General features: G+C 45.1%; 1 protein-coding gene across 4 annotated transcripts in view; it reads right to left on the bottom strand.

Moving 5' to 3' along the window:
• Positions 1–3,828: 3,828 nt before the first annotated feature.
• The window catches only part of HUNK (hormonally up-regulated Neu-associated kinase), a 55,784-nt gene continuing 45,160 nt past the window's right edge, over positions 3,829–14,452 (bottom strand). For 2 of the 4 annotated variants that reach the window (XM_090121809.1, XM_090121805.1), the window contains 4 exons: positions 14,023–14,191; positions 12,907–12,990; positions 9,192–9,372; positions 3,829–7,344 (listed from right to left, as the gene is read on the bottom strand). In XM_090121809.1, the coding sequence (XP_089977935.1) occupies positions 6,701–7,344; positions 9,192–9,372; positions 12,907–12,990; positions 14,023–14,191 (1,078 nt within the window). In that variant the 3' untranslated portion in view covers positions 3,829–6,700. The remainder of the gene's footprint in view (positions 7,345–9,191; positions 9,373–12,906; positions 12,991–14,022; positions 14,192–14,452) is intronic. The other 2 variants (XM_031612595.2, XM_090121803.1) reach the window with 2 other exon arrangements.

Genomic DNA, 14,452 nt, shown 5'->3' with positions numbered 1-14,452 from the left:
TTCTCCCAAACACAAGAAAAAGAGATCGTGCTGCCTCTGTGAGCCTGCACATGAAAGTCTGAGCAAGGTCTGCTGTGAGGACTGAGGCAGAGCTTTGCTGAAGCAAGCATGTGCAGATTTCATAGAATCATAGAACTGTTTGAGTTAGAAAGGACACTTAAAGGTGATCTGGTCCAACCTCCCTGCAGTGAACAGGGGCATCCACAGCTTCATCAGGTGCTCAGAGCCCCATCCAGCCTGACCTTGAGTGTCTCCAGTGACGGGGCACCCACCACCTCTCTGGGCAACCTGTGCCAGCTCCTCACCACCCTCTGAGGAAAAAATTTTCCCCTTATATCTCATCTAAATTTTCCCTCTTTTAGTTAGATGGGCTCTATAAAGTCTGTGCATGTACCCGTGAACAACAACACACAGCTGTGTAAAGGCTGAGGTTACTTTTCCCACCTGTGTGATGAGGGAGAATGAAGCTGCTGCTTCTCCCCTTCTCTCCTCTTCAAGAGTATGTGTGAAAACAGCTGTGTGCATTAAAATGCTGGCTGCAACACTCACCATGCTGATGTTTTCATAAATAAAAGCTGCTTTTTTAACTTGCAATTTTGCTGTGTGCTTAATTAATTAAATAAGGTGGTTTACATTGTGTGGTTATTACAAAGGTAAGCCTTAAACCCATCAGCAAAAAGCCTGAAATTGTTACCCATGCCCATGGGGTTCAAAATGAAATATATTTAATCCATAAACCATAACAAATTGCTGGCCTCAGCAAAGATGGGAAAGTTAAGCACATCTTTAGGACATTTTCTGTTGGGATAGCTGACTCCTCTGCTCAGAAGACACACTGTGAAATGGACTCCTTTCCTCAGCCAAAAGAGTTTTACACCAATCATAGAATCACAGAATCATAGAATGGCCTGAGTTGAAAAGGACCACAATGATCACCTAGTTTCAACCCCCCTGCTATGTGCAGGGTCACCAACCAGCAGACCAGGCTGCCCAGAGCCACATCCAGCCTGGCCTTGAATGCCTCCAGGGATGGGGCATCCACAGCCTCCTTGGGCAACCTGTTCCAGTGTCACCATCCTCTGTGTGAAAATCGTCCTCCTAATATTTAACCTAAACCTTCCCTGTCTCAGTTTAAAACCATTCCCCCTTGTCCAATCACTATCTACCCTCACAAGCAGCTGTTCCCCCTCCTGTTTATATGCTCCCTTCAAATATTGGAATGCCACAATGAGGTCTTCCCAGAGCCTTCTCCAAGCTAAACAAACCCAGTTTTCTCAACTTTTCCTCATAGGAGAGGTGTTTGCTCCTTGGAAAGTTACAGTCAATAAATGTAAGAAGAACCATTGTGGAGGAATGGCAGCAAGTTCCCTGATGGAAGTGGCAGCGTGGAAGATGTTTCTGGTGGTACAGATGTAGAATGAGTTGTCACAGAGGGTAACCTCTATTTCCCCGTGCAGAAGCTTGTGCAGGGCAGGCTCCAAACTGCAGAGCTGGCCTTAGAATGTGTCAGGTGCTTCCTGGAATAACACTTAGGTCCATGTGAGGTAGAAAAGGTTTTTTCATCCCAGATCACAGATCTGTCTGTCCATCCAACCGTTGGCCTCTCCCAAATGAGATCTCCTGCTACTTTAGACAAAAGAAGGTCTCCAAAATCCCAAATTCCCACAGGTCTCACTGGTCAGGTAGAGAAGGAAACACATAGCAACTCAGTGAGGCACACAGGAAATGCAGGTGCAAGATCATGGTCGTGGTGAATTGGGAAGAAGTTGCCCTGGAGCAGATAGAGATGGTGGTGGGAAGAGGGAGTGTGGTATCGTGTTGTCCCCATGATGTTTTGTTCTGTAAAGGAATGAAGCTATTTTTAAATAAAGTCTCTGGTGGCTTTCCTTGTCTTTGTTTTAGATTGTATATTATTTGTTGTACCAAGGGACATGGTTTAATGGTGAAATGTCGGTGGCAGGTGGACAGTTGGACTGGGTGATCTTGGAGGTCTTTTCCAACCTTTGATTCTATGATTCTACAATTTTATCTTTACAGGTAGCAGGAAATACAGTGAATTTGGGGATTTTTACATTCGTTAAGAATGCAATTCCTACAAACATAAATTTAAAAGTTTCTTCAAGATGAAAAATGCAATAGTCCTTTTTTTAGAGTATTAACCAAAATTTTGAAACAGGGTTAGCACCTTGCCTTTAACTGATACACCTCTTCTTGTTTCTTCTCTCTCAGGTATTTCACTGCCCAGCATCAGCAGCCACACCGCAAGGAGGTTCAGATGAATTCCAAGTTCTATTTTAGGCTCAGCCTCAACACCCTTTGTTTCTAACAGCAGCTAATTGCTTGTAACTAAATAATAGAAGGCATCACATTATGAGCTTCATTTGATGCTAAATATTTAAAGTACTCAAACTGCTGTAACCTAGCTTCCCCCTACACACATCTGCAAGCCATCTTAATGAAAGACAAGTACGTGTAATGCACATAGGTCCCAGGAAACACATGCTGATGTCTGTGTCTTAGGAACGAGTGCTCAAGAAGCTCGTTTGATAGAAACCTGCTGCAAATGTGGTGAGGCAGTGGCACAGGCTGCCCAGGGAGGTGGTGCAGTCACCGTCCCTGGAGGTGTTCAAGAGCTGTGTGGATGTGGCACTGGGGGATGTGGGCAGTGAGCATAGTGGGGGTGGGCTGGTGGTTGGACTGGGTGACCTTAGAGGTCTTTTCCAGCCTTAATGATTCTATGGTTCTATGATTCAGATAGCATACTCCCTCCCCTCCAAGGGGATGAGGAATGAGGACGTCCAGCTCAGCCATCTCCCACTTTCTTCCTATATCGTTCCTACAGGAGGCCACCTTGGATGCAGATCAGGAGGTAGGGAGCTTGCTGAAAGGCAGTGGGAGGCACACCAAAGAATGATTTTGCCACATGGTTTTATTTCTGCACGCAAGTGATTTACGGCTCTTGTTCCACAGAGCTGTGATAACTTTTTAATAGGAAACACAGGCAGTGGTTCTGCACCTTGTGGTTTCATTGTGCTCTGGAAGGTATGTGGGGGAGAACAAAAGGGGAAGTGCACAGAGTACTAAACAAGCAGGGAAGAGACAGGCAACTTTGGGATTACTGTACACAAAAATAGCTTCCCTGAAATTTCCGTTTGCTCCTTGATAAGCAAAGCCTGGAAGTGTATCAGCCAGATATGTGCCCATGCTGGCATTAGCAAAACCTCTTACTGGTGTCCTGGGGCTTAGAATTTGCCTGGAGACCTGACTCCATCTTTTTGCAGTTACACGGATGGATTTTGTCGCAAACGTCAAGTGATGTAAAGTACAAACTCTTCAAGTGCTTCACCACTGGTCCTCTGTTTCCATTGGGTTCTGGGCATAAATAGCATCTCAAAAAGCCCCCATAAGCTCCAGTGCTTCCACCTCACACCCAAAAGCTCAGCTGTGCTCTTTTTCCCCCAGGGCATAACCTGAAATGTAAGGCCTATTTTCAGATCTAGCAAACAGGTTCCTCATGGGCTTGGTGCCAAGCCTACCGCAAACACCTGCAAGGGAACCTCAGCCTGCTGTATGAAACAGATTTTTAAAAAGGTAGGAGGAGGAAGAAACAGCACTTATAGGAACTGTGACACCAACAAGAATAGAAATGCTCCAGCTGAAGCTGTCTGTTTGCATGGGCATGCTGAACTTGGTGAAGGGCCCTATGAAACCAGTCCCTACAACTGGAACGATTTACTCCAGAAGTGCAGAAGGCTGACCAGCAAATTCCTTTGCTTGAGTCAGTGCAAATTCTTATCTGTGGGACTTGCCTGGCTGCCTAGGAGCTCGGTTTTCTTCTGAGGTGGCCAACTCTATTCCCTCTCTCATAATTGAGAGTGGCAAGGCACTGCTGAGGAGTGATTCATTTCCCTATTTCAAATCTCTGTTTTAAGGAAGGGAGAACTAGAGATGTCTATCTGCCTGCACTGGTGACAAATGGAGCTTGGATAACCAACAGAGACAAGATGCACTACATGCAAAGCACTCATGTAAACCAAGGGAAATGCAACCCTGTGCTACCATTATCCTTTTAGGCAAGCCACTGGTCTCTTGCAAAGGAACAGCCTTTGCTGGGTGAAGGTAAAAGTGCTGGTAATTCTCACCACCTCACTGTTCTGCTAGTTGTTTTGTACTCAGATGTTCCTTGCCACATGGTGACCTGGCAAACAAAGTCAGTACTCCATGGCAATCTTGTTCAAAAAGTACATATATTTAATAATGATAACAAATACATTTTTTCCCCTGGAATTTCCACTACTGTATTTCAAGAAGTCCCTTACGTGGCCACTGCAGTTTGACTGTACATAGCTACTGTCTAAGCTGGATACATGTTTATGTTTTAGCAGTGTAGTACTCATATATTCTCTATAAATATAATAAAAGATTTAACATTTCTATTTTCATTCTGATTCTTACACATATTTACTGAGTTTTCACAAAAATACATGTCTCTTTCCTACCTCCCCCAACCTTTTATTGGGTTCCAAATAAACCTGAGTTAGCAGTTCAAGTCAGTACCTGCCATATGTTGCACACACGTGGCGGTGTTGCCATTGTTCTGCTCACCAGCTCTGTATATCATTTCACTGGCTTATGACCGAAGTGGTGCCTTCACCACACTGAGGCATACAGTCAAAAGCATTCGGACACCCCTGTGCTGAACGATGGGCAGCTTTGAGGCTGCGTTGAAGGTCCCATCTGTGGAGATGAGAAGGGAGCCCTGGGCAGTCACATGCTGCTGGGTTTGCCAGCAAGCACTCAGAATACTGAACAGTCCAGTTATCTGTTCTGTCAGTATCTGGATGGGTGACCTTTTTTTTTTTTTTTCCCAGCAGATTTTGATGCATGGCCTAAGCTATACTGAGAATTGGGAACGTCTGCTGAGTTATGGGCTCTGCCAGGGACCTTTCCACCTGCCTCTGGTGGCCCTTCTCTACCTCATGAAACCGGATGAAAGGCTTGTCAAAGAAAGGAAACTCCTCACATTTGTACAGAAACTGAAGCAATGGGACCCCAAATCATTTGCAATAACACTGATAAAAAAAGGGCTTGGGTTCCTACTGATGAAATTTAGGAAATTTAAGTGAGATATTAGGAAGACATTTTTTCCTCAGAGGCCTGGCACAGCTGCCCAGAGAAGCTGTGGTGCCCCATCCCTGGAGGCCTCAAAGCCAGGTTGGATGGGGCCCTGGACAGCTGAGCTGGTGGGGGGCAGCCCTGCCCAAGGCAGGGTGGACTTTGAGCTCCTCTCGAACCCAAACCATTCTGTGATTCTGTGATTCTATGACAATCTGATGCAAAATCCCTCTATTCGCCAGCAGCCCCAATAGCAGGGCAATGCTTCTGCTGTCTTGTTTGCAGAATGACATGAAGTGGGTGGGCAGCAATGGGGCGCCTATGGGGGAACCAGATTAGTATGAGCTTTGCTGAGATGTCCCATATACACAAACACATATGCAAGCACAGTACACACAATAGAAAAGTGTAGTCTTTGGCTAAATCTTCTAGTTTATAGGAAATGGTGTGAAACACAAAAACAGAACCAAAAATGTTGCCAGCCTCTCAGATCATTTACTTAGAAAAACAAGACCAGTATGCAGAACATGTTGCTTTTTAAGAAACTTAATCTTCACAGCTCGTAACAATACCAAATTTTTGGTAACCACCACATAACCGATCTTGTAGTATAAAACGGCATTGGTATAGGTTTGTATGTCCTTTATGAGTCTCTTCAACTCACTGCAGTCTCTCAGAAAAGCCTTCAGGTGCTGTGTAACTGCAATAGGGGCTAGTGCAAACTTGCACACAGGAATGGAAATAGTACAGCTACAAAAATTGGAGGAGACCGGATTGCCTAAACACAGCGTGTGGCAATGGGGATCATTGACTAAAGTATCCACTTGTAAACCCATTACATGAAAGGAACAGGCCTTCAGTGCAGTTAATTGTCATGTGATGAGCCTTGTTTTTGAATAATCATGTTCCTTCTGAATGATTAAATTATCATTTTCCTTAGGAACAAATGATGCCATTACTAGCTACTTTATGTAATAAACAGTAAGATCTAGTTTGACTTTCATTAGTCCCACTTTTCCCGAATGTTTAGATCGCGCATGTCTTGATTAAAGCTTCTACAAACTTCATCTCCCTGGCAGTGCTTTTTAGCAAGTTGATTTTGGAAATGGCATCTTGAGTTTTTCCCCTTGAATGATGCCTGTAACAGGACAGCGTACTGCCTGGCATGGGCAGAAGGAGCATGGGTAGCCTTACCATGGCCCCAGCTGGGACCAGCACTCACAGCACCACGCCGATCACCTTGCTGAATCACACTGGTAATGCTCGTTGCTCTTCCAATTAACTTTACTACAATAAGAGACTTTGAGCAGTGAAAATACATATTGATGTGGCTTTTTCAAGACATGTTTTACTGTACAGTCTGATGCCTAATGCTAATATTTCTTAACAGCACAAGCAGAGCACTCTTCTTTTCACTTTAATACATAGGACAACCCCTTCCTTACAAATGGACCTCTGATTTTCTACACTGGACCACTGCACTGTATTATGTAGAGATGGTGACATGCCTGTGGCTTTCCCTTCTTTTTAAAAATAAAAAAGGCTGGGTCGCAGACAACAGAAATACAAATCCTGGCCTGCCAGACTAACACTGGCCGCTGACAGCATCTGCATTGAACGTGATCTGCGTGGGGCTCATCTGTTGCAGCTGAGGCATCCGTGCTTCCAGCGGTTTGTCGCCCATCGACTGCATCGCCTGGTTCCTCTTCCGCAGCATCTGTCCGATCCCCATCATGGGGAACCTGCCCCTGCTTTTAACACAGTTGGGGCTGCCCAACGGGTTGTTGGAAACCAGCTGAGTAGGGGACACAGCTTCTTCCTTGGTGGGATATGCTTTTTCTTCGTATGTAAAAGAGACCTGGTTGGGGTGGATGGGGGATGTACTTCCTGGTTGAAAAAGCGGGGACAGTGTCCTTTCACTCGAGCTTTTGGAAGGAAAATTCATCGGTGAGCCTAAAATCTTGTACTGGTGGGAGGGGGAGACCTGGTCTGTTTGGTCCTCTCTGTCAACGGACTCGAAGGAGTGCACAATGTTCAGGATGAGGGGAGAGTCCTTGGCCCGGCCCCCACCCCGCGCTGGCTCCTGCTGTGGGGACTCCTGCCTCTTCAGGAGCCGGGGGGTCCTGGGCAGCGGCTGCTGGGCCTCCAGGTACTCCAGGGAGCTGGAGGTGATGCAGCTGGCCTTGGTCGCCAAGGGCTCGTGGAAGGGGCTCAGCCCACTGGTGGAGTCTGAAAGCAACCAGAAAAGGAACCAGAAGAGCAAACGGCATTCAATAGCATCACCTTCTCTGCCTCATGGCAGACATTATCTTTCACAGACTGCATAACAGCATGACACATGCACCAGCTCAACCAAATGGTCTTGGGGATGCACACATCACAACATCAAAGAACCTGATTCCTTGTCCTCTATTTGATACTTACACTGCTGATCACGAGTAACTTATCTGCCGCCTTCCTCAAATGCAGGAAGAGCATTTAAAGTGAGTAAGACAAGGACATGAAATAGGAAACCATGGATGTTTTCAGCTGTTTGTATTAATCATATCCTCTAAGGCAATGTCTGAGAAATCTCACATTTCTTTGCGTAGTTTTAGATGGGTCTGCGTACTGTACTCCCTGACACACCTACAAACATAGGGGACAACAGGGAGTTAATTCCTAATGTCTCTACTTGCATTTTGGAACAAAATCTGTTCTTGGTTTCACACATGTAAATATGGAGTAACTGCATTGGCCAGATTCAGGCTGTTACAGTTGGAACAGATTTGCTGCACTGACTTCAGCGACAATCTTCCCCGAGCAAGGACTGAATATAAATGGAACAATCTTTTCAGGATTTGGCCCAATAATACAAAACAGCCCATGGAGAAGATCTGTTCAGTTTCTACAGAATGTTGGCACTCACTCACGCCAAGCTAGTTGCAAGAAAAAAAGTACATTTTGCTGCGTTTAGGAAACGCTAGCCAAGCAGCCTGCTCTGTTAGAATGCTCCTAATTGAAAGAAGAGTGGACTGGCAGCTTATCTCTGTCTGTGACTTCTCTTGGTCTCAAACTATCTAAAAGGGATAGAAAATAATGCAAGACTTTGGACATCAGGTAATAGCCACAAATCTCACGTGTATTTCTTTCCAAAGGAATGGTCTTGGCAGCGGTTGAGGTCTAAAGGGATGTATGGGATGAAATCACTTGCATTGAGAGTTGCTTGGAAAAAGCAGATCAGGTTTAATCTGACTTATTTATTTCCAAAACTGGCCAAAATTACTTGACCACTTGAAGAAACAAGTGTCAAAACACAATTTCCATAAGCAGAGATATGCTTTAGTTGAGAACTGAATGATTTTCGGATTTCAGTTCAAAAAAGCTAGTAGAAGCCAAGGAGAAAAAATCAACTGCTTATTGTCCCCTGTGCCTCTAAACAACCCTCCTGCCACCCTATTCAGCATTTCAAGTCACCATATTTCTCCGCATGGCTCTGTAGTTACCTCCTTTAACCAACAGCTATGTCCCCTTCTGCTCCCCACTGCATCTCCCTAGCCACATGCTCCCTGTTTTCCCCACTGACTGTTCTTCCCTGCACCTCCTTAACCCTGCCATCCTTGGAGCAGGTCCCACCCAGCCCTCTCCAGGCCACCTCCTCCCTTGCATCAGGAATACTTTTCTCCCCAATGGCTGTTTCATCTTTTCCCTTTCCTGTTAATGCTCTTCCTCTTCCTTTTGCTGCCAGTGGTCAGCAGCCCCGGCTGCATTTCCTTTTGCCTGCCCACCTCCCCTTTGTCCACCACCAGCAGCTGCCACTGCTTTGCCCCAGAGGCCAGCACCGATATGGGGTGACTGTTGATGCTTTCTAAGTGCCAATGTGCCAGCTGCCATGGTTTCCCCAGGATGTTATGTTCAGTGTTTGATTACACGATTCCATCCTCTTTCACATAACCACGTCCAGAGCAGGCAGCAAACACGAGCACTATTTACACACAACCACACACCACACAAGACATCGACACTACACAGGCCCATGCTAGCACAGTCACAGGAAGGTTCATGCCCATAGACAGACCAACACTTCTCCCACTGACCTTTCTCAGCACCTCCAGCCTTGGTAGCTTTTCGGTCCCTCAGCTGAGCCTTGGTGTTCTGTATCTGTGAGATAAGACAGGAAGAAGGCTGTCTATATGAAACTGGACTTTTCTCAGTTTTCTTTGGGAGCTGACGGTGAAGAATATCCCCTTTCTTTTCTTGTTTTCTGAGTTTTTTGTCCTTTAGGTTGTAAAACAAACAAGAACAATCTGGTTTACTGAAGGAAGTTCAAATGTCCGAAACCCCCCAGAGATACACTGCTTACTGAAGCTGGATTAAAAACAAAATATTTACATGGAATTTATCCTGACTACTCAAAATAACTGCGTCTTCCAAGTCATATTTTCCTCTGATCTGTTTGACATGATCAGAAAATCAAGCCTGTCTTCAGAGGCCTTTTTTGCTAGGATACCTTGTTCAAGCAAGTACACACAGATTTATGATCTTTCAGATTTGAAATTTGTCTGCCCATTTAAACAAAAAAAAGGTCTTTGATTTCTGTTTATTGCACTTTCTCTAGCATTTCCAAAGGTGATCTGAAGAACTTTAATGTAGTTTAAACTCTTCGAGTCATTCATCTTCTGTCTGCACAATAACCCGAGGAACGCGGCCTTTGCTGCACATCCCCGAGCTCTGATTGTGTGTGTGTATAATTCTGTAATTCAGCAGCCTCTTCTCCCACATAACAATAATAGGATCAGAACTAACAGTCTCAAGTTGTGCCAGGGAGGTTAAGATTGGATATTAGGAACAATTTCTTCTCAGCAAGAGCGGTGAGGCAGTGGCACAGGCTGCCCAGGGAGGTGATGGAGTTACCGTCCCAGGAGGTGTTCAAGAGCCACATGGATGTGGCACTGAGGGACGTGGGCAGCGGGCATGGTGGGGTGGGATGATAGTTGGACTGGATGAGCTTAGAGGTCTTTTCCAGCCTTAATCATTCTACGATTCTATGTTCCACACGCCCATGACTCTTTTTTTACACTGCTGTAATGTTTTACTAGCAGCAGCAGCACAGTTGTGTTGTACAATTGAAGCACTGATGAAAAAGCAAATTCACACATCCGGCAATGAATTACTATATCCCAGAAGAATGCTGTAAATAATTTTATTTTTTAAATTTACTAAAATTCCTTCTCTTTGATGATCGTTGTAGGAGAGGGAACAATGAAAATCCTAAACTCCCAAGTTTCCACATGCTATTATATTTTAAGAAGGAAAGGAAGTGTACCTTTGGGGGAGTTATAAAAGTTCACTCCTCCCCGTGCTATACGCAGCCATGCAATGGCATGCTGCTGCACAATGAAAGGGTTGTGCCGGTATGTTATACTTGAATAAGTTCAGCATTACATCAGCCTCTGCTATTTCCTGTCCTGACCTCGACCCTAAAATCCATACTAGTCCTAGCAATGGACCTGAAAGGAAGATAACAGGTATTTGCCTTGGCCATGCCTAATATTGTGATAGGATGATGATATAAGTTCTTAAAATCACAAATTCCTCAAGCCTGAGCCCACCGGCTCGTCTAGGGAAAGCAGGGATCCTCAGCACTGGTCCCTGGTTTTGCTGCAGGAATGACTGATCACCACCTGTGGCCTCTGCAGCAAAAAAAGACACTGCTCAACTGTACCAAGTGCTAAAATAAGGCCAGCCTGCAAAGCCACCCAGATGCTCAGCCCTGAGAGAAACTCTCAGCACCCCACCCCTGGCACACCAGTGCTACCACCCAGTTTTGGACACTGAAAGGACAGCTGAGCTAGGCCTGTCCATGTGCTACACTGCATGGCCCAGCAACAGCCAGTGCTGCTGGCAGCTGGTCCTGGCCCACAGAATGTCCTCATTTCACATGACAGAGTGAGGTGGAAGAAACACGGTCAGCTGCCTCTGCCGTGCCTGACCACCTCTCTCCTGGTATTGCCATGGCAACATACTGCCATGCTGCTTTGGGGGTATCTGTCTGGGGACCAGGCTGGGCACTGAGGATGGCAGGGGGAGCCTGATCACAGCTCATGAATCGTTCCCAGCTTATGAATTCTGTCACCATGAGCCCAGCAGCACCTGCTGATCCCAACGGCACAATCCAGACACTTCCATCCATCCCCCTGGAGGCATTTCAGCAGACATCTACCATAGCTGTAAGCGGCAGGAGCATCTCGGGGCTTGCATTCACCCAAGCATGCTGCTTTAACTGTCCTGGTGTTATACAGTCCCCTCATGTAAATACAGCTAACGCAGTATCAACATGCTTTATATTCAGCTGTGCCCATGTAGAAAGAGATTATACTGTATCATTATCACAGTGTCTGCACTGAGATTGCATTAAGGTAACTATTTCAAGAAAGAAAAGACACACCCTCATCCTCTAAATAGCTACTTTGGGACTAACTGTGAGCACAGGAGAGGCTTTGGAGAGAGCCTTCATCCCTCAAGATGCATACAAACAAAACTAGGGTCACTGAGTCACACCATTACTAGTTATGCATACTAGCTCTGTGCAGGTGCTCACACAAGCCTTGATGCAGGCTCCCCTGCACGCAGCATGGATGCAGAACCAGTAAGCCAGTGCCTGAATGCTATGCAGAGTACTCCTGGGGATCTCGGGCACTGTGCAAGGAGGCAGCACTGGCAGCTGGAGGAATCTGAGCCTGGCAAGGTCAGGATGCACCGTGCAATGCCTGCATCGCAACCTCTGGGGACCTGCCTGAGTTCTGAGAGGACATTTGCCTGCAGCAGTTTGAAGTAAACTGCCACAGAGCATTTTGAAATACTATATTCACTGAATCTACCCACTGCTGATACATTTTAAATAAGATGGTTTCAATTTATGTAAGAAAAGCATGGTAAAAGTGCTTTGCCCTGATATTTCCATCTGGCTTGCGAGTCAGCTTTTCTATTAAATTTGCAAGCAGTCTTTAAAATAAACAAAACCAGCCACGAAACAGATCTGTCCCTGCAATTAAATCATGAATCCGGCACTGAAGAGTAGCAAGCTCCTCGGGAACACTGCTATTTATGTTGTCAGATACAACTTGTATAGTTCACACAACTCATAACTTTAGTGCTTCACCAAGTAACAGCCAGGGAACAAAAATGTAGACAGAAGAGGATTCCTTGAATATAAACTACCTCCTCCACTGTGGGCAAGAAGACTGGAGACAAACAGAGTGAACAGTAACCTGGTTCAATCTTTGCTCTGGCCAAGGGAAGTCTCTCACAATACAGTGGGCTAGTTCTCAATCAGTTCTGCTGGGAAGCAAAAAATTCACTTGGGCAGAGTTTTGTGTTAATATAGTTTTACTGTTTCTAATAGTTAAGCCTGGGCTCTGCTGGGTCAGTGCACTCTGCTATGCAGATCTACACCAAACTATCATGGAAGGTGAATCCTGGCAGTCTCTCAGCTTTTTCAAAACAATGAGATATGGTCTTCTACAGCAACTTGCACTTCAGAAGGAAACTAAAGGGACTCCTGAAGAAGTTTTGTTTTACTTTGCTAAACAGAGTATTTCTTTTCCTTATGAAAGCTGAAAGTCATCTTTAAACTTTCACTCCAGGGGGCTGCTATTTTTTCTTTCAAATAGAAATTGAGAGAATTGTTCTGCCCAGATATTTTTTTTTTCCCTCACAGTTCCAGAAACTCATTGTCTTAATCCCAACTGCAGGAGATCCTCAAATTCAGCCTGCTGTCCAAATACCTTAAGAAGCTTTAATGAGCTTTACCTCATAGGATTCTTTATTTGCCTTGTACTTGTCAATCTGGTATAGCTGGTTCTTGTGGCAAATATTGTCCTGGACTTCAGATTTCTGTGGAGAGAGGAGCACAAAAAATCAAAGTATGTAAGATAATTGGAGAAAACTGATGTTTACCTACTGCTTAATGGACCATGTCCACTCTAGCCATTCAGTAGAGTCGCATCACCTTATGGAGATGATGAATATGATCCATTACATTCTAAACATCATTGATGCCATCATTAAAACATACTTGTTATGAGAACTGAAAAGAGAGAAAACTAAGAAGCTGTTGTCAGAAGAAAAGGTAATTGGGGATAATTTCTCCATGGAAAAAAGCATTCCATAAAGAAAAACCCTGATGTAGGAGCCTACAGACTCTTAAGTGTTTAAGACTCCTCACCTGAACAACAGACAGTTGTGTGGAGAGACTATGAGAAGAGGGAGTGCAGCTTGCCTTTGTGCACTTTGCCCATCCTAATACTTGAGCAAGTGCAACGCAAAACACAGCTAGGGAGTTCAGTTGCCCCAGATGTGGAAGAAAGGGTGGTGTGGCAAGGTGATTGCTCCCTTCAGCCACACACAGAGCAGTTCCACAGCAGAGGGAGGTAAACACAAGGTACTGCAGGCTCTCAGGGGTGTTCCCTTCAGGGATCTCAGCTAGGTGAGCTGGGCAGCTGTGCACCATTAGCACAGGCACTGAAGGGCATGGATTTTACGGAAAGCAATGCTAAAGAAGAAAGAAAATGGTCTGGGAGAACATTTGCCAAGTCAAGTGGGCTAGACTGCATACACATTAGGTACTGACTGTACTACAGCCTATCCTGGGATGGCAAATGTATCACTAGTTTTCTATGGAGAACTAATGTACTTCTCTGGAAACACTTCTCACGAGATGTAAAGACTGTAAGTGTTATCTCAGTAACCTGGAGAATTATTATTCGAAATAATGTTTTTAGTTTGCAAGGAATACCTCCATTTCATGGTCATTTTTACAGGATTGGGAAAAAAAAAAGCAATGTGAGTAATGCCTTGAGAAAATTTTAAGCATTTTTTTACCCTCTCACCTGCTCGTCCAAAGAATCAGCATCAAGCAGTACTTACTCTAAGGCTTGCCAGGTAGCGTTCCAGCTTCTTATTAAGAAGAAAGTAGATAGCAAGTGTGTGACTTGCTCTGTTTGAGAGCACAGTGTTGATGACATCGCTGTTCTTATAGCCAAGCTTCTCAGTCATATGGAGCAGCACGCTTTGGCTGAGGTCCTCCAAGTGGATTCTGCAGAAAGAAGAGAATCAGAGCACATTGCTTCTGCTGTCTTCCCAGCGACAGTGCCTTGTTAGCAACAGTGGAGAAGGGATCTGGAAGGCTCAGTAATGCAGACTTGAGTAGGTATGAAAAAGGCAGATTGCTAGGGAACCACATGCACTGTGGAATATCATGACAGTTGAACAAACAGAACTCTTCCTCCCAGTTCAAATTGACCTTATGTGCAACCATGAAGGGAAATGGCACTGTGACGCTCAGGATGTCCCAGTT

The sequence above is a fragment of the Phasianus colchicus genome, chromosome 1 (assembly GCF_987193195.1).
Source record: "Phasianus colchicus chromosome 1, bPhaCol1.hap1.1, whole genome shotgun sequence".
Taxonomy (NCBI): Eukaryota; Metazoa; Chordata; class Aves; order Galliformes; family Phasianidae; genus Phasianus; species Phasianus colchicus.
This window is presented reverse-complemented; position numbering and strand designations above follow the sequence as displayed.